Consider the following 19,177-nt stretch of genomic DNA (forward strand, 5'->3'; position numbering starts at 1 on the left):
GAGGCCAAATACCCCCTCCTCCTACACACATAAATACACTATATCTGTGTGAGTGTGTGTGCGCAAGCGCGTGTATCCCATACACAACATGGGAGCGGGGACACCGAATGTTGTGTAGCGCGCAAAAGAACTGTCCATACAACCACTCGGCAAACCAGAGACCTAATCAATAGCTGCTCCACGCGTGGTTGTCAAGTATTTACCGTCTTAAAACGTAACAAACAGAGTTTGGCCTTCAGAGACCCTCTGAAAAGCGAGAATTCGACATCATTATATAAATAAACCGCTCAATACGGCCATTTAACTAAAGCTCGGGGAGTTAAGCAGTATACCACTGTACGCGTTTAGACAAGCGGTCGCCGCTTCTGAAGACTGTCACGCCTGCCTTCATATCATTATGAAATCATAAGATTGTAGAAGCAACTAGAAGTTTAAAGGGTGAATACTGGGAGACTTCGGGCAGGGAAGCGAGCAACTGGTAACGGTGGGGTTATCAGTAGGTGTTTATCTGCAAGTCGCGCCTAGATGTCAGCCACTTTAGTGGTCCACGGTCCCCGTCACTTACCTCCGACACACAGCAATGACATCTCTCAAACGCCGCTTTGGTGAACGTTTCCCTGCTGGCTTCCAACCGGGCTGGCTTTTTCTTACTTGGGGAGCGGTCCTCGGTGTCCGCCGCCCGTGTGTAGATGGATGAATGAATGGAGGAGAAATCTCCGCCGCGGCTCTTATCACATGTCACCGTTAATATTAACCGTAAAAAAACGGTAAAAACGTAGACGTGGAATTTCAGAGTTGGAATGTTTTGTTCCTCCACACTTCATCCGTTTTACCCCGTGTGTGGCTCGCGGTGTGTCGGTATTCCCCGGGTCTTTTCAGCTCTCCGCTTCCCGACGCTCAGCCATGTTTTTCCAGCATCACATCTGTGTGGACTGATACCGAAAGTGACGTCAGAACGGTGATGAGGGGATTGGAATCACGACGCTCATGAACACCTGATTGAGAAGCCTTGCTCTCCACGAGGGCCATGACCTGTCGGTGCCCTGTCATAATCAGCACTGTACATAACTAGGTAGCTTAATTGCGGCCAGCAACTATACGGCCACGACCGTACACTAATGGAATAGGGTGAAGTGGATCAATTAACTTCAAAACTTTGATATAAGCTTTTCTCGAACGTTTCGATTAATTCTAACAAACTGCTTTCACTATTTTATTCTACTAGTATAGGGCGTGTATGGTAGGCTATATTATAAGGTTAGGAAACGACGTGGACAACCATCGCCCTCTGGTGGACGACTGTAATATGACATTTTTGTAGATCTATTTGGGGACTTTGTCAGCTTGATTTATTGATAGGACAGTTGGAGAGGGAAATGAAAGCCGTCTGAGCAGGGGGGACGGGGGACAGGGGCGGAAACCAACCGTATTTGACATTGCAGACTTGGAACTTACTGGCAACAACAACATCAGACAAATCACCATTCACTTTTAATGAACACAAACATTACAAAAAAACATCATCAAATGCATATTCCTGTTTTGAGAAAATTAACACAAACATTTAAGACACGCCCCCAACACACACTGCTCCAAGGAAATGATACACAAACCCAGAGGGGCTGTGGTCAGTTACTGTAAAGATGATTGGTCACTGTAGCACCCAAGCTACCTCTCGCCACCAATCAGAAACTCCTCCACGGACAGCCAGGGTTCTGTCAACTAGAGCAGTTCTCCCGACAGACTGGAGTAGAACCGGGCAAAAGTGTCTGGTTCTGTACATGCATGTCTGTGAGGAACAGTCTGAACACTATACAAGGATTGTGGGGTTATCCTGGGGTCATCGTCAGGGTCGTCAACTTTGACCTCACCTTCAGGGCTGCCTTCTCACAGCTTCTCACTGGGAACGAGAAGAGACAAGAAGTGTCAGCGACAGGAAGTGTAAGGTTAGAGACAGGAAGTGAAGCGTTAGAGACAGGAAGTGTTAAGACACCGAAAGGATGTGTGGACATGTATGGAAGGATGGATAGATGTGCAGATGGAAGGATGGAGGGAGGGATGGATGCGTACTTTTCCAGATGGCCCAGCACGTCCCTCAGCTGGGAGAGCAGGGCGCGGTGCTCGTGAGGGCTGCTCTCTAGCGCCCCACTGAGGCGACTCAGATAGGAGTCCAGATTCCCCAGCGAGGGCGTCTCTCCTGTACCTGGGGGAGGGGATACACTCAGTTTGACTACACAGCAACGGCTGCTTCACAAGGTACAGCACGTGTGTGTGTGATAGACCTGGCTGTGTGTGTGTATGTGTGTGTACCTGGCAGGGCTATGGAGCTGAGGCTGCTGACCAGCGTGTGTTTGATGACCAGCAGGTGGCGCTGCAGTGCGTGCGTCCTCAGCTCGTCCTGCCCTAGCTCCGCCTCCAGGCGCTCCTTGGCGGCGAACATGTCGGAGATGTGCTTCTGCAGGACGCCGTTCTGTTCCTCAAACTCCACGTTGGCCTTCCTCAGGCGCCGTAGCTCCGCCTCCCGGGCTGGGGGGGGCAATAAGGGAGAAAAGGGGGACAGTGAAGGAGAGCGAGAGAGAGCGAGAGACAAGTACAGGAAAGGAGGGAGAGATTAACAACTGATAGTGGCCCTTACAAAACCCTTACCCCTATTACCCATGTACACACACACACACTCTCTCCCACATCCCCTCCCTTCCTCTTACACTCACCCTCTCTTTATCATACACACCGTCTCTCTCTCTTATGCCCCCTACCTCCCGCTGTCCACACACACAGTAGTGTAGTCAGTAGTGGTCTCTGCTCTCACCTTTGTTCTGGTCCAGGAACTCCTCGGTGAACATGGGTACATCAAACCTGGGAGATATCTCCAAGCCCTAAAGTAGACCACAAACACACGCCACTGTAATCAACCTAACGCCTCAAAGAAGAACAAGAAGGAAACACTCCTTAAAACTCTTCCATGAAAAACGTGGAAGAAACCTGAGGAGATGGTTAGGATGACAACACTACTGCAATACTAATACACCCAGAGGTAACAACAGGAAGCAGAGATGTACCTTGTTGGAGACTCCAGAGCTGTTAGCGTTGATGATGACTGAGGGAGACTCCTCTGGAAACAACCAATTAAATCACATCAGACAGGGTGTGTTTGTGTATGTGAAAATATGGATGTGTGTGTGTCTGAGAGCTGCAGGCCTCACCTCTCTTGACCTTCTTGTCTTGGATCTTGGCGGTGGTGATCTGGTAGGCTTCGCTCTGCTGGTACTCCTTCAGCTCTCTGGCATACTGCACCTTTTCACGCTCCGCCTCGTCCAGGTAGCGCTGACACACACATATACTCAGACCAGCTGGTTCTAACTTGTTACTGTTTCAAATGGTTCAGTGTGTTCTGTATGGCTCCTGTGTGTTCTAGCTGGTTCCTGTGTTCTAGCTGGTTCCTGTGTGTTTGAACTGGTTCCTGTGTATTCTAGCTGGTTCCTGTGTGTCCTAGCTGGTTCCTGTGTGTCCTAGCTGGTTCCTGTGTGTTCTAGCTGGTTCCTGTGTGTTTGAACTGGTTCCTGTGTATTCTAGCTGGTTCCTGTGTGTCCTAGCTGGTTCCTGTGTGTTCTAGCAGGTACCTGTTTGTCGGTGGGGTTGAGGCGGCTCCACTCTGCGCCCAGCCTCTTGGTGATCTCTGGGAAGGGCAGGTCTGGGTGCTGGGCCCGGATCTGCTCGCGCCGTGCGTTCAGGAACCGGACGTACCCCGTGACCGGGGCTTTGGGTCCGTTGGGGAGAACCTTCTTCCTCTTCTTTCCCTTCGGCCAGCCCCTCTTCTTGGCCGGCTGCACGGAGACGAAACACTGTCAGATGTTCCGTTAACGTTTTATTCATGTTTCTATCCGACGTTCAAAAGAGATTTGTTGTTACATGTTCTATAAGGGGTTCCGTTATCGGTTAGCATTCTGTGAAGGTTCAGTTCGATTGTGCGCGTATGTGTGTGTGTGCGTGTGTGCATGTGTGTTCCCGGGTCTTGCCTCTTCGTGCGGGGTCTCAGATGAGTGAGGGCCTCGAGGGTGGGAACCCTCGCCCTGCTCCTGCTTCACTCCTCCCATTATTATGATATTATGATCCCGGCTCTGTCTACCTCCTGAAACACACCAACAGCTTATCAAACCAACAGTTCATTGTCAGTCAAGTGTCCAACTAAATGTAATTACCAACTTTATTGGGTCTTGAATACATGACCTTGCTGGACAATCCAAACGTGTTAATTGGACAGCGGACCATCTCACTTATCCTTGTGTGTCGCCTCGGTCTATCTAGCTGTTTATCTAAAAAAGCTAGTTATGTAGATTCATAGTGTGTTAGCTAGCTACATAGGCGGACAATGGATTAAACGTTGAACATTCCCGCGAGCTGTGTCTGCAAAAACTAAAACGGACACTATTGTATGCATTTACTTTTTGCATCGATAGCAATTTCGGTCACTATTATGAGAGATATACCCTAACCTCTTCGTAAAACATTACATTTTATTAACAGCTACTCACCCTCGCGAAGCTCAACCAAGCTTCAGGAAGCTGTACTTACTAATTGCTGATTGGTTGATGCAATGCCTACGTATATAACTAGTACTAACCATCCCCTCCCCCTCCCATAATATCCGCACGTAACTTCAACCAAGGACGGTTACAACGTAGCAACTGTGAAACGTTGTGTTTTACATGGTATCACTTCGCTACCCAAACCGTATGTAATATTTTATGAACTGTGACGACATGTCATATAGGCTATGGACTATCGGACAAGATAGACCGCTTTTCAAGCCCAGGCAGAGACCGTTTGTTCAAGCAAAATGGCATAATAATTAAATCCTGTATATTAGACACAATCACTATGATCACACGAATCAAATAGCATTTGAGGCCAATAGCGGTGTGATAGTTTCCCCCATCTAACATTAAACCCCTTCATCCGTGTGCTGCTACAGTGAGGTTCGGCTCATTCCGCTTGTGTAGCCGGGTATGCACTGCTGTGGTTGTTTACCCCATCAGCAGACCCTGCAGTACTCTCCATCCAAGATGGCGGCTGGTGAAAGCAACAGCAGGGCACCATGTCTCAATTTCTCCAGCCCCGGACCACTGGGCAACGCTCAGCCGAGCAACAACGCCCATTCCACGCCCGCAATTAACGAGGGCTCGGCGGGTCCCTCCGGAGGGGCGCCAAGGACGGTGAGACACTCAAACCCTCAACCGGGCCCAGGTCGCGGCGGTAGCACCGAGGTGAGAGTAGAGAGCTCTCCGAACAGACAGCACACTACCCTACAGACAGCGGGACAAGGTGCGCGGGCAGCCACATCCGCAGGGCGAGCGTCTGCGACAGCGACGAACATGACAGCTTCTGCCGCAGCCCCTGCGGAGTCTGCCGTCTCCTCCACGCTTCCTAATAGCCCCTCGTCCGCCGCAGTGCTGGTGTACCGGGAGCCGGTGTACAACTGGCAAGCCACCAAAAACACCGTGAAAGAACGGTTTGCGTTTCTGTTTAACAACGAGGTTCTCAGTGACGTGCATTTTCTGGTAGGGAAGGGAATGGGAGTACAGCGGATACCAGCGCACAGGTAAGGATTCCTGATATAGCCTAACCTACGGTGACTATAAACGGGCGGATTGGGAATGTTGTTGAGTAAAGAAACGTACGTTGTTAGATCTACCTGATAGTCTAGGTCATCATATTTCAAAGTAGGTTGACATTATCGGGGTGTAAAAAGCATTGCACAGTTATCACAACGACTTATACACGTTTATTTCATACCGTTGTCTCTACAGTCCCCAGTCTACGGTCAACATATTTTATGTTTCAAGTCTGATCGATAGTGCGCATGAGCATCACTGTGATCGTCTATAAAAAAGAACTGCTATTATTCCGCCGGGGTGACTGTACAGTCAAACGTAACCCCATCGCTCGCTCTGTTTTTGTTTTAGATTTGCTCTTGCCGTCGGTAGCGCAGTGTTTGATGCCATGTTCAATGGCGGCATGGCCACCACATCGACCGAGATAGAACTGCCTGACGTGGAGCCCGCTGCCTTCCTCGCCTTGCTCAAGTAAGCAAATCTATCTCGGGAGGAATTCAGCCTGACATACGACGTTTAATCTCATGTCGTCCTCATCTCTCCTCCGGGGCTTTTACCGGGGCCGGAGAAGGGTTGACCGAAGGGAGAAGGGTTGTTGTGAATTATAATGGCGTCATTCATCATGGTCTCCCTGTGGATGACGATGCCAGAAGCGGAGGGTGTGTGTGTATGGTACATCTGCATATGCTCATACTCACAACTGATTTGTCTCTGTGTGTGTGTGTTTGTGTGTGTGCGCGCATGCACCTAAATGCACGGATGTGTTTACTTAGAGATTGACAGTGGTTCTGATTGTGGTCGTGGTTCTGTTCCAGGTTCCTATACTCAGACGAGGTCCAGATCGGCCCGGAGACAGTGATGACAACACTGTACACAGCTAAGAAGTATGCAGTACCGGCACTGGAGGCCCACTGTGTAGACTTCCTGAAGAAAAACCTGAGAGCAGACAACGCCTTCATGCTGCTCACACAAGTAAGCTCACACACATACACACCGCACAGACACACGCGCGTACACACACACACACACACACACAGAACGCCTGACGACGCGTGATGTTGTTGTTGCTGTGTTGCAGGCCAGGCTGTTTGACGAACCCCAGCTGGCCAGCCTCTGTCTGGAGAACATTGACAAGAACACTGTGGATGCCCTGTCTGCAGAGGGCTTCACCGATATAGACCTGGGTACTTCTGTCTGTCTGTCTCTGCCTGTCTCTCTCTCTGTCTGTCTCACTGCCTGTCTCTCTCTCTGTCTGTCTCTCTGCCTGTCTCTCTCTCTCTGCCTGTCTCTCTCTCTCTGTCTGTCTGCCTGTCGCTCTCTTTCTGTCGGTCTGCCTGTTGCTCTCTTTCTGTCTGTCTGCCTGTCTCTCTCTCTGTGTCTTTCTGTCTGCCTGTCTCTGTCTTTCTGCCTGTCTCTCTCTCTGTGTCTGTCTGTCTGCCTGTCTCTGTCTGTCTGCCTGTCTGTCTGATCAATCATCAATTCTTCCTCTCAACACATCCTGTTTCCGACCGATCCACTCTGACATCACTTCCTCCCCCGCCCCGCCTCCCTGCAGACACCCTGGTGGCCGTGTTGGAGAGGGACACCCTCGGGGTGCGGGAGGTGCGTCTGTTTGGGGCGGCGGTGCGCTGGGCAGACGCGGAGACCCAGAGGCAGCAGTTCCAGCCCACGCCCGAGAACAAGCGCAAGGTCCTGGGCAAGGCCCTGGCGCTCATCCGCTTCCCCCTCATGACCATCGAGGAGTTCGCCGCAGGTGCAACCACTTAAAAGGGCCTCACTATCTATGTGTTTAACACTAATGTGTGTTATTAAGAGTATATAAGTGTAAAATCATGATATATGTAATGATACTTGTAAGGGTCAGGGTTTGTGTTGTAGTATGATGAGATACACATTAGTTAATAGGTAATGAGGCTTAACCTTATTAGATGTTTACTTACATTAACATGTGCTAATGAGACCTAACTTATGAACGATATTCATAATTAGTAAGGCTTACTACTGTTAACTAACCCCTATTGCCAGCCCCTGGAACTACGGTGTTATTGTTGAATGGTTTTGGGGGCGCCATGGTAGCTCACCAGATTAGCGTGAGCACCATGTAGGTTTAGGCCTTACCGCAGTGACCTGTGTTTGGAATCCAGCCCGGGCCCTTTGCAACATGTCTCTCTCTCTCTCTCTCTCTCTCTCTCTCTCTCTCTCTCTCTCTCTCTCTCTCTCTCTCTCTGTCTGTCTCTGTCTCTGTCTCTGTCTCTGTCTCTGTCTCTGTCTCTGTCTCTCTGTCTCTGTCTCTGTCTCTGTCTCTGTCTCTGTGTCTGTCTGTCTCTCTCTCTCTGTGTCTCTGTCTCTGTCTCGCTCTACCCCGGTGTCCCGCCGCAGGGCCGGCCCAGACGGGGATCCTGACCGACCGGGAGGTGGTCACTCTGTTCCTGCACTTCACGGTGAACCCCAAGCCCCAGGTGGAGTTCATCGACCGTCCTCGCTGCTGCCTGCGGGGGAAGGAGTGCAGCATCACCCGCTTCGCCCAGGTGGAGAGTCGCTGGGGGTACAGCGGGACCAGCGACCGCATCCGGTGAGACACACACACACATGTACACACTCTCTCACGCACACACACACGTACACACTCTCACGCACACACACACACACGTACACACTCTCTCACGCACACACACGTACACACTCTCTCACGCACACACACACGTACACACACATCACGCACACACACACACACGTACACACTCTCTCACACACACACTCATACTCATACACACACACACATCTGGTGAGACAATCAGGTCCATGTTGTTTACCGCAGGAGCCTCGTGTGTTTGTCTTCCCAGGTTCTCGGTCAACCGCAGGATATTTGTGGTGGGTTTCGGCCTGTACGGGTCGATACATGGACCCACAGACTACCAGGTCAACATCCAGGTCAGCCCCAGCACACTTCACATCTCACAAACACTGTATTCACTCAGCAGAAGCTTTCGGCCAAAGCGAAGTACAAAATATCGCTCACGGAAAGTACGGCATAACGACAGGGATCAGAAGTGAGTAGTTCTAAGTGTTTCAGTGGTCAGTCAGTGTCGGGTCTGTGTTCACCAGACCGAGTGAGAAGTAACCGCGTCTCAGCCACACACACTCACTCCCACACTTCCTGTCCTCCCCTGAACCCTGACCCCGCAGGTCATCCACACAGACAGCAACACGGTGCTGGGCCAGAACGACACAGGCTTCAGCTGTGACGGCTCGTCCAACACCTTCAGGGTGATGTTCAAGGAGCCTGTTGAGATCCTGCCCAGCGTCAACTACATCGCCTGCGCCACGCTCAAGGTAGGCCGCTCCCCTCAGCCTCTAACTGTAGCCTCTGCCCTAGCCTTCACCTCATCTTTTAACCCTAGCCTCTAATCCTAGCCTGTACCTCAGCCTCTACCACAGCCTCTGCCCTAGCTTTCACCTCAGCTTCTAACTCTAGCCTATACCTTAGCCTCTAACCTTAGCCTGTACCTCAGCCGCTAACCCTAGCCTCTACCTCAGCCCCTATCCTAGCTTTCATCTCAGTTTCTAATCCTAGCCTCTATCCTAGCCTTTACCTCAGCCTCCAACTATAGCCTGTACCTCAGCCTCAAACTGTAGCCTCTAACCCGAGCCTCTATCCTACCCTCCACACACAAACGGATTCATTTAACCGATTTAATTAACTGATTAACGAGGCAAAATCTCAGTTTTGATCATTTAATCTGATGCATCTAAATGCCGTCTCCCCCGGCCAGGGCCCAGACTCACACTACGGGACCAAGGGCATGAGGAAGGTGACCCACGAAGCTCCTGCCACCGGCACCAAGACCTGCTTCACCTTCTGCTACGCGGCGGGGAACAACAACGGCACGTCCGTGGAGGACGGACAGATCCCGGAGGTCATCTTCTACACCTAGGCCGTGACCTCCGACCTCTCGCCCCCCACCTCAGACAGCCAATCGCTGAGGAGGGGGGCTCTTCTGTATACTCTGGAAACGTTCTCTCTCTCTCTCTCCGCCCCGCCTTGAGGGGATCTCTGATGAGTCATGACGGGATAGGTGGCCCTTCACACCCTGTCCTGTCGCTTTAGATCAGAGATTACCCAGAAGGCCGTGCGGCGAGGCAGCATGTTTAGGGAGTTTGGAGAAAAGGTCTTAGCTGAGTCAGGCCGTGTAAGAAAACGACATCAGACATCTGTATCACCTTCATCCTCCAGGCAGCCATGACACCTCACTACATCAGCATTCTGCTGTCTGAGTCTGACTCCCTACTGCTCCCCTGGCGGGAGCCTTGTTCTAGCTGCGTGGCGTGCTCTGGTTCCTGGTCGCCTGGTTCTCTGTTTTCTGGTTCTAGGAGGCCTGGTTGTTTGGTCTCTTGGTTCTTTGTGGCCTGGTGTTTGGACCTCTTCTCTCTGGGTGGCCTGGTTCTAGGATCTGCTGGTTCTAGGGCCTCCTGGTTCTAGGTGGTGCTGGTTCCTGCAGGTCCTAGGGACTTGTTCTGCCCCAGACTGGTGGAGAAGGCCTATCCATTCATATGTAAATAAATGAGTTGCAAAAGCAATGCAAGCTGAGCTGTAGGAGACGGTCTCACCCTCATAGAGACAACGTATTTGATTTGCACTGATGCACTTTGGCGGGTCGAGGGCAATCGCTCAAAATGAGTAAAAAAAAGAAAAAAAAAGGTTTCTGATATTAAATTTGCTATTTCTGTGTTTAATAAATAATGAAAGGAACTTGTTCTCATCTAAATTAAATTCTACGAATTGAATGTATAAATATGAAGATATCGGTGCTGATGGATTAGCAAGAGAAGAGAGCCTTACTGCAGGAACTCACTTTATAAAGACTTTCCTTATCGAGGGACACGGGTCAGTATGATCAGAAAGCCATGTTTGAACTTTGACCTCACTCAGACCGACCGCATGGTCCTCCATGTTTGAGCCTTGACCATGACCACATGGTCCACCCAGTTTAAACTTTGACCTCACGCAGACCAACATGGTGAGTGGCTCGCATGAGTTCATCAAACAGCACCACTACAACCTGACACAGCGGTCAATGTGGTCGACCAGGGTGGGGATTCATTCACTTATTTGCATGTTTACCAAACAACCTGTCCTTTAGGGATCAAGTTCAATGGATCTGTTGATTGTCTAAGCTGGTGTTATTTCTGTCAAGGTACAACACAACTGTTTGACGTGTCAAGCTATGATTCTGTCTATAGTGACCCCACTCTGGCTTATATGTCCATTGTAAATAAATGGCTCAATGATGTTAAGTGTGTGTGTGAGGTTTCTGCACCCTTCAGTGTGACAAGCATGCAAAGATGATTGTACACACATTTGTTCACCGTGATTACTCTATACACACACACACAATGCAGAGGTGGACACATATAGCCAATGATATCAACGTGGTTTGTGCACCTGGACACGAGACAACTTTAGCATGTGGAATGTGAAGAGAGCTTAGCCTCCATGTCATGGTTTATTATCCTTCAACACCCCAAACATGACAACCCAAAACCATCTGTTCCTTCAACACAAGATGTTTTACGCACTTCCTGTCATTGTTCCCAATTTAAAAATGTTGCGTACTTGTTCCCAAACTTATCAATTTAAGTTTATCAATCATACTTTGTTCACCTCACACGTAATATTTACTTTAACACTTTAGTTATGGTGTCCTATTGGTCTACATTTCAAGCACTTGTTCCCACAATTTAAAAAATACATTACATGTAATTGTTTCTTAAAATCGCTTAATTTCAATGTCATTTTTAGTTTTTTCCCCCCCAAGGCCTCTTTGTTCCATCTTGTACTTGTGAAATGTTATTTGGTCCCCACTGTTCTATCCTGGGCCATGTCTTGGAGCGTCGTGATTGGTGAGGGGAAGCCGGAGCCAGGTGATTGGAGGAGGGAGAGGGGGACAGGCGTGGTTCTTCTACAGCTTGTCCAGGTAGTTGTCGAGAGCTGGGATGCCCTCTTTCAAGCCCTTGCGTTTGCGGGTGTCAGTAACGACCTGCGCGGGTTTGGAGGAAGGCTCCGAGGGGTCTCCCTGCAGGATCTGCCAGTGGTCAAACACACACTGGGGGAACGCCTGGCCTCCCGTGTTGGAGCGAAGGTCAGCGGTGAAGCCTGAGGGACACGGGGAACACAGAGGAGGGAGAGGAAGGAGAACACGTTCAGACATCACATTTAACAAATCACTGATCAACTGACAAAAAACTGAGTTTGAGGCTGCTAGTGAGCTAACCAGGTAACAACATACAGCCCTACTGCACTCACCATTTTAGTTTTATATTGCAGTTCTGTCAGTATTTTGTTGTACATTTTTCTACATTAACATTTTATATTGTATATTTAAGGATACCACACACACACACACACACACACACACACACCAAGATTCAATTTGTTTACTGTATGCACCTAGCCTGGCTCTGCCCTCCTACGTACTTCCGCTCAATTTGGATTTTGCTTCTGTACTAGGTCTGGGATTTTAGTGCATCAGTCGGTTTTCAGAAAAAAAAAAATTGTGTAGGTCCAATCAGCGAACAGAGGGAGTGGCTGAGAACGATGACGTTGATGTCGTGCACTAGTTTGAGTTGTAGTTCAGTAATGGCGGCGGAGAAAGATGCGAGCAAAGCTATTCTGCAGGTGTGGCAATGCTGCCAAATATCCATAAGTTAAAGGCGGAGCAAGAACAATCGTTGCTGAGTTTTGTTGGTGGTCATGATGTTGTGGCCCTCCTCCCCACGGGGTTTGGGTATGTACGAGGATCTGGTTAGGACCAGGCTAGTATGCACCTGCCCACCAAAGTAAATTCCTTGTTTGTGAACACTTAATTGGCGATAAAAAAAGAAATCTGATTCTGATCAATTTATGATACAGGCCGATTACCCATGTTTTCAGGAAGTGAATTGCTTATGGGGCCAGCTTCGCACTAACACATTGGCAAACTACAGACTTTGTGGGAGGGTAGAAGGTGTGCGTGTGGACTCACCGAAGGACTCGTTGACAGGCAGGTAGGCCTTGACCACGAACATGGGGGTTCCCATGATGTGGGACTCCTCGAACACGTGGCCCCTCTTCCTGTTGAGCACGCCGTAAATCCCTCCAACCACCTGCTCAGGACACTAGGGGGGGAGGGGGGGAAGGTCAAGGGTCAATATTGTGAATGACCTCAGGACTTGGAAACAGGATAGCCATTCAGAGAGGGAGCGATGAGACAGTACAGCTGCCTCTTAGTGTGTTAGTTCATAGACCTAGAACCTCCCCACACACACACACCGTACCTGGATCTCCACCAGGTAGACTGGCTCCATGAGTCGAGGCTGAGCGGTGAGCTGGCAGGCGTAGAGGACGCGCCGCGCCGTGGGGATGATCTGCCCGCCGCCGCGGTGAATGGCGTCCGTGTGCAGCGCCACGTCGTGGAGATCGAAACGAACGGCCCTCATGTTCTCCTCGCACAGAGCACCCTGTGGACACACGGGGGAGGGCGTACGCTTGATTCGGTTGACGTTCGTCTCCCGCTTCCTCTACGAGTCAAGCACCACTTTCTCCATCTCAAAACTTTTCCCCTCCCTCACCGCTTACCTCCTCCACTCCCCCTTCCTGCCTCCCTACCCGCCACAGGAGCCCAGCCAATCACACCATCGTTGATCCCGTTCACGGTACTGCCTCACCCCTGACCCCTGCTCCCTCCCCTCACCTCCTTGGTGGCCCACTGGAACCCAGCCACAACGCTGTCCTTGATCTCGTTCAGGTACTGCACCCCCTTGGTCACGTCCATCATCAGGTTGGGCCCGGTGCCGTCCGGGCCGAAGCACCAGATCTTGCGGGCCTCGGACGCGTCCCACTCGTACTTCTCCGTGAGGAAGCGGGCCCGGGTCTTGAACTCTTGGCGCGGGGACACGTCGCCCTTCTCGATGTCCTCCGCGAGGCCCTCCGGGAAGGGGCGGGCCTTCATGAAGAGGCGGTTGTGCTTGTTGGGAGACTTGGAGAGGCACATCTGGCTGGACTCCTCGCTCACCGTCTCCCTGTACGACACCACAGGGTCGGATTTCTGGAGGGGGGCAGAGAGAGGGGGGCAGTCAATCGCTGGAGGTACAGTTTAGTAGTTCCCCTCCCAACCATCTCTCTTTCTTCAGAGGAATACATTTACATGTGGTCATTTAGCAGACGCTCTTATCCAGAGCGACTTACAGTAAGTACAGGGACATTCCCCCCGAGGCAAGTAGGGTGAAGTGCCTTGCCCAAGGACACAACGTCATTTGGCATGGCCGGGAATCGAACTGGCAACCTTCAGATTACGAGCCCGATTCCCTCACCGCTCAGCCACCTGACTGAATCTGAATACAAGCATAATACTTCAGACAGAGCACCGGATACAGCAGTCTCCCCCCCCCATCCTCCTATCCCTCTCACCTTCAGAGGAATACAGGCATGATCTTCCTCCAGGTCCTTCAGGCAGATCTCCAGGTGCAGCTCCCCGGCGCCAGCGATGATGTGCTCCCCAGACTCCTCGATGATGCACTGCACCATGGGGTCGGACTTGGACAGGCGCTTCAGGCCCTCCACCAGCTTGGGCAGGTCGGCCGGGTTCTTGGCCTCCACCGCCACCCTGACCACGGGGCTCACGCTGAACTTCATCACCCTCATGTTGTGGGCCTGCTCGAAGGTGGTGATGGTGCCCGTCTTCACCAGGAACTGGTCCACGCCCACCAGCCCCACGATGTTGCCACAGGGGACGTCCTCGATGGGCTCCACGTAGCGGCCCATCATCAGGATGGTCCTGGAGGGAGTGGATTGAAGATACCCGATTTCTGGATGGGTTTGAGGTGTGTGTGTTTTACCTCTGGGTGGGTTTGAAGTGTGAGTGTATCTACGCGTGTGTGTGTGTTTTACCTCTGGATGGGTTTGACGTAGAGGTCTTCCTTCTTGCCCGGGGCGAAGTTGGGCCCCATGATGCGGACCTTGAGGCCCGTGGAGACGCACCCGGAGAAGACGCGGCCGAAGGCGTAGAAGCGGCCCTTGTCTGTGGTGGGCACCATCTTGGAGATGTACATCATCAAGGGGGCCTTGGGGTCACAGTTCTTGATACCTGACACAGTCATGGAGGGGCAGGGAGAGAGTGAGCGACGTGTGGTGTGGAGACCTAGAAGTCAAATAAATGGTGTATCTACGGCATGCGTGTGTGTGTGTGTGTGTGGGGGGGGTATGGTGTGTGTGCCTCACCCATGGCGGCCTCGTCGTCCCCGGGGCCCTCGTACAGCAGCTCACAGCGGTACTTCTGGGCGGTGACGGGGGAAGGCAGGTGGATGGTGATCATCTGCAGCAGGGCCTCTCCGGCGGGCAGCCACCTCCTCATCACGGCCTTCAGCAGGGGCTTGCCCTCCTTCTCCTTGTCCTCGGAATCCAGCTTGATGTCCAGCTTCTCTATCAGCTTGGCTGTATCCTCCTTCTTGAAGTTCATGACGGCGTCAAACACCTGGGGGGGGGAGAGGGGTTGAGTCGTGTGTGTGGAGGATTGAAATGTGTGCGAGGTTGACCTGGGGGGGGCGAACGAGGGGCGTGCAAGCGCAGTCAGACATGAGGTAGTCATCACTAGACAGTCAGGTCAAAGTGAAGAATGTTTCATTCATCATTTAGGGCACAGCTCAGGTAAATCAGTCCCATTTCAGCCCAGGTGTGTCGGGCCCAGCCTAGGAGAAGCTCACCTTAAAGATGGGGTCCAGGACGAGCTGGGCGAAGGTCCGGGGCAACTTCTTGCCGTCTGGGCTGGTGGCAGTCTTACTGAACTTCCCAGTGGCCGGGTCAAAGTACCTGAGGGGGAGAGGGGGCAGAGGACCAATCAGAACGCGCCAATGACCCACGTCATTTTTGGGGTCAAAGCCTTCACTTCCTGTCTGCCTCACCTGTCTCCCCCGTCTGCCTCACCTGTCTCCCCACAGTTTCTTCATCATGTCCTCCACCTTCTTGCAGCGCTCATCGGGCCCCAGCTGAGCATCTCCCTTGGCGGAGAACTTGGTGACGTACATCTCCGCAAACTGCTTCAGGGTGAAGGCCCAGCCATGCAGGCCCGAGCCAAACCCCACCGTGCCGATCTTCGGGTCGATCTGGGACACACAGGAGAGAGAGAGGTATCCAATCAGAATCAACGTCGATGATGCTGCTCATCATCATCGGATGATGTTAGATTAAGCTTAATCCAGGTTTGGATTACAGACCTAAGGTCGAATATGGGTTCATGTGATGCAGCAAATGATGTGTTGTTATGTGTGTGTATTTACAGTGTGTGCATGTATATGTACAGGTGGGATGTGTGAAGGGTGGGCAGTGTGAACGCGCATGTGTGTGAAGGGTGAAAAATGTGTATACTGACAAGGTGTGTGTGTAAATTAGGAGTTACTATGCCATATGCCTGGTCAGACAGAAGGTTATCATCACTAGACAGTCAGGTCAAAGTGAAGAATGTTTGAGTCATCATTCAGATGCAGGCACTCCAGACATAAGGAATAGTTGTGCGATTCTAATACGTATATAGTTAAGGAGATGCAACATCCTTTAAAACACATCCGTTTGCAAGCCCCGCCCCCTCAGGGAGGAGGGCGTGTCTCGGCACACCCACCATGATGTTCCCCATGGGGCCCCCCTCGTCCTCGCCGTAGGTGCAGATGATGACGTTGACGTTCTCCACGATGCGCTGGAAGGTCTGGAAGAGCGCGTCGGGCTCCAGCTGCAGCTCCAGCAGGGCGCGGTCCATCTTGTTCATCATCAGGACGGGCTTGATGCGCTCGGCGATGGCCTGGCGGAGGACAGTCTCCGTCTGAACACACACGCCTGGGGGGGGGGATAGACATAAGGCGAGCAGGTGAGGAAGGGCAAGGAGGGAGATGAGGAGAAAGAGGATGAGACGTGGGGAGGGGAACCGTTAACCCCCTGTGGAACCACGTGACAAAATAAGACTTTAACAAGCTACATGAAAATAATGAAAATGTTGATATGCGAAGTTACTGGTGATATTCGATCACCGAGGTCAGACGGCTCACCAGACACGCAGTCGACGACCACGAGGGCCCCGTCCGTGACGCGGAGCGCGGCGGTGACCTCGGAGGAGAAGTCCACGTGTCCGGGCGAGTCGATCAGGTTGATGAGGAAGCCGGAGCCGTCTTTGCACTGCTTGATGAAGGCCAAGTCGTTCTCGCTCAGCTCGTAGTACATGGAGATGGCCCTGCAGGGGAGAACGCAGAGGTCAGAGAGGGAGGGAGGAGAGAGGGGGGACAGGGTCAGAGAGGGAGGAGAGAGAGGGGGGACAAGGTCAGAGAGGGGGGGGGGGCAAATACAGAGAAAGAGGCTGTCCGAGAGGGAGAGAGAGAGAAGGGGTCACAGTGAGAAAGGGAACAGGGTCAGTGGGTGGAGCAGACAGAGAGAGAGAGCGAGAGGGGGGGGTCAGAGAGGGGGTGAGGTCACTGAGAACAAGAGAGCGGGACAAAGAGGGGAGGGCAGTTTATTGTATAATGTACTCATGGGTGACCAGAGGGAAGACATGCTATCTGGTCATCTGCTATCACGTGACTGGTGGAGGGGGACAGACACTCACGTGGACTTGATGGTGATGCAGCGCTCCTGTTCATCCTTTCGCGTGTCGGTAAAACGGGTCTCCCCTGCGCGGGCACCAGCGATGATACCGGCCTTGGACACCAGCGAGTCCGTCAGGGTGGATTTGCCATGGTCAACGTGCGCAATCACGGACATGTTTCGGATGTTGGACTTCTTGTCCATGATCTCACGGATCTGGTCTACGGTAAAGTTCACCTGGGGAGGGAGGGGTTGAGCGAACTGTATAAGCCATAATTCAGCTAATTTAAATTATTTATCAGTTTTGGCATGCTAATGTGATTAGATGGTCACACAAGGCTAACGCTGAAAGCAGCAACTCTTATGTTTCTAAAATCAGCAGCCGCGCTGTCTATTGTTTACGCATCATGGGTAGCTGACGTGTCCACGTGTATACGGGCATGACAATCACAGCCAACTACCTAGCCTAGCGAAATGCCGGTTTGGCCTTACGTCCATTGTCTCTGTTGGTTTGTTACTTTTCTGTTAGCAAACCAATCACCCGCCCAACAGTGCTAGTAAAGCTACGTTTACGTTTCCGGTTTAACCGGCATCGAGGCATGATCAGCTCTACAGATAATATAACTGCAGTAGCTGATGTAATGACTGGCTCGTGAACGTTTCCCGCAGCTGACGTTAGCATATGTAGCAAAAACCGCTGTTAGGCACCTTTTCTGTAGCGTTAGTTAATGGAATGCTTGCCAAAGCGTTAACAGAATTACATGTCATTTCAAGGAAACGTTAGATCCTCGTATTTTACGTCTTGCAAGCAAGCTATTTAACTGCATAAAATAGAACTGTCCATCAACTTTTGGTGAACGCGCAATCTGTCTTCCGGTGCCATGTTTAAGGGTGTCAACGCCAAAAAAAATAAAAAGACTTGATCATCTGACTCACTGTGTATATCTAGCACATTTTAGACATATAAAAATATTCCTACAACTCACCATTTTGACGGATGGTTGTAGATTTTCTTTAAGGAGAGGGAAACTGGATTTTAACACCGCCCAATACCACCATCTCACGGGGCACTGGGAGAGAAGAGAAAGTTGACGTCACGAGGCACGTTTTTAAAGCGGAGGCGTGCTCATGCGCGTAACAACACTTCTTTTGGAGGAAGGCAAAAGCCAGATAAGTTCATTGCTGTGGTCAAAGTTTAACATAAGATTGAAGAAAGGCCATGATATAGATAGTATGTTAACACAAAAACACCCTCATAAATATGTGTAGAGATGGAGGTGAACAAGGTAAGAAGACAAGTGCAAACTTTAGTCGTGTTAGGCCTTATCAGAAAGACAATCATTTTTCAGGCACTACATGTTTTTATTTATTTGAAATAACTCGACAGTTCTGATCCATAACTGTCCTGTAATTCTTCTCCATAATGATAGTGATGATATTAGTAACCAATGTTGTGGGGGGAAAATCGATACTTATAGTCGAGGTTCCTGGAGAACTATAGTTCTGATGGTATTTTCGTTCCGACTCCAACTTAAATTTTATCGCAGCTGATGCCAATAATTAGCTGTGGTAGTCATCTTGGTTTTAATGGGTTTAGCGCTACACGCTGACAATCTCAGCTGTGGAGGCATTGGTAGCCTACAGCTGTCTCCTTGCAAGACATTGACGTATATTCTTATTTTAAAGCGTGATCCTTTGTGTTTTTATGTAATATTACGTGTGCTCTTGGTCTGTATCTGTGAACCTTGAGTTTGTAAATAAAGTTTGATTTGAATTGAAAATGGCCTACCTTTTCATGCAAATTAACGTACATTTTTACTGTTCAAAAACTTCCAGATTCACATAAAAAACACGTTTACGTGGAGCAGCATTTGTTTGGAGCTACAAAGTTGTGATGAGAGCCTCTACTGGTACATAGGAGAATGGGTTGCCATGGTTGCAACGAGGTCAATCATGTTGCTGGTAT

General features: G+C 50.8%; 4 protein-coding genes and 2 non-coding genes across 13 annotated transcripts in view; 1 reads left to right on the plus strand and 5 right to left on the minus strand.

Annotated features, from left to right (window-relative positions):
- unc13a (unc-13 homolog A (C. elegans)) overlaps positions 1–587 on the minus strand; it is a 28,310-nt gene extending 27,723 nt beyond the window's left edge. Inside the window, exon 1 of the mRNA XM_067230357.1 lies at positions 566–587. Coding sequence (XP_067086458.1) covers positions 566–587 — 22 coding nt within the window. The remainder of the gene's footprint in view (positions 1–565) is intronic.
- An 885-nt stretch (positions 588–1,472) lies between these two features.
- Positions 1,473–5,161, minus strand: hmg20b (high mobility group 20B). Of its 7 annotated transcripts, none has more exons than XM_067230446.1 (9): positions 5,029–5,161; positions 4,017–4,129; positions 3,621–3,824; positions 3,204–3,324; positions 3,060–3,112; positions 2,810–2,876; positions 2,311–2,526; positions 2,071–2,203; positions 1,473–1,900 (listed from the first exon to the last, which is right to left on the minus strand). In XM_067230446.1, the coding sequence occupies exons 2-9, from the start codon at positions 4,092–4,094 to the stop codon at positions 1,888–1,890; spliced, it is 885 nt and encodes a 294-aa protein (XP_067086547.1). In that variant the 5' UTR covers positions 4,095–4,129; positions 5,029–5,161; the 3' UTR covers positions 1,473–1,887. The 7 variants fall into 7 exon arrangements, with proteins under 7 accessions (XP_067086547.1, XP_067086544.1, XP_067086543.1 ...); XM_067230443.1 differs by having other exon boundaries at positions 3,621–3,842; XM_067230442.1 differs by lacking the exon at positions 5,029–5,161 and adding an exon at positions 4,533–4,650 and having other exon boundaries at positions 3,621–3,842.
- LOC136936805 (BTB/POZ domain-containing protein 2-like) lies at positions 4,811–10,890 on the plus strand. Its single transcript, XM_067230441.1, has 9 exons — positions 4,811–5,599; positions 5,964–6,083; positions 6,428–6,584; positions 6,691–6,796; positions 7,168–7,365; positions 7,992–8,184; positions 8,456–8,543; positions 8,799–8,945; positions 9,386–10,890. Exons 1-9 carry the CDS (start codon positions 5,007–5,009, stop codon positions 9,545–9,547), a joined length of 1,764 nt encoding a protein of 587 aa, XP_067086542.1. The 5' UTR covers positions 4,811–5,006; the 3' UTR covers positions 9,548–10,890.
- A 181-nt stretch (positions 10,891–11,071) lies between these two features.
- On the minus strand, positions 11,072–18,282 carry LOC136936782 (elongation factor 2b). 2 transcript variants are annotated; one of them, XM_067230414.1, is made up of 13 exons: positions 18,198–18,282; positions 17,234–17,448; positions 16,683–16,864; positions 16,262–16,473; positions 15,571–15,749; positions 15,351–15,456; positions 14,869–15,121; positions 14,539–14,734; positions 14,059–14,425; positions 13,343–13,696; positions 12,927–13,109; positions 12,635–12,767; positions 11,072–11,766 (listed from the first exon to the last, which is right to left on the minus strand). In XM_067230414.1, exons 1-13 carry the CDS (start codon positions 18,198–18,200, stop codon positions 11,573–11,575), a joined length of 2,577 nt encoding a protein of 858 aa, XP_067086515.1. In that variant the 5' UTR covers positions 18,201–18,282; the 3' UTR covers positions 11,072–11,572. The 2 variants fall into 2 exon arrangements, 1 of the variants encoding a protein (XP_067086515.1); XR_010875194.1 differs by lacking the exons at positions 11,072–11,766; positions 12,635–12,767 and having other exon boundaries at positions 12,973–13,109; positions 13,228–13,696.
- Positions 15,215–15,282, minus strand: LOC136937087 (small nucleolar RNA SNORD37). The gene has a single exon (XR_010875214.1). It is a non-coding gene; the product is annotated as a small nucleolar RNA SNORD37 (small nucleolar RNA).
- Positions 16,057–16,124, minus strand: LOC136937086 (small nucleolar RNA SNORD37). Its single transcript, XR_010875213.1, has one exon. It is a non-coding gene; the product is annotated as a small nucleolar RNA SNORD37 (small nucleolar RNA).
- Positions 18,283–19,177: the final 895 nt, after the last annotated feature.

The sequence above is a fragment of the Osmerus mordax genome, chromosome 27 (assembly GCF_038355195.1).
Source record: "Osmerus mordax isolate fOsmMor3 chromosome 27, fOsmMor3.pri, whole genome shotgun sequence".
Classification (NCBI taxonomy): domain Eukaryota; kingdom Metazoa; phylum Chordata; class Actinopteri; order Osmeriformes; family Osmeridae; genus Osmerus; species Osmerus mordax.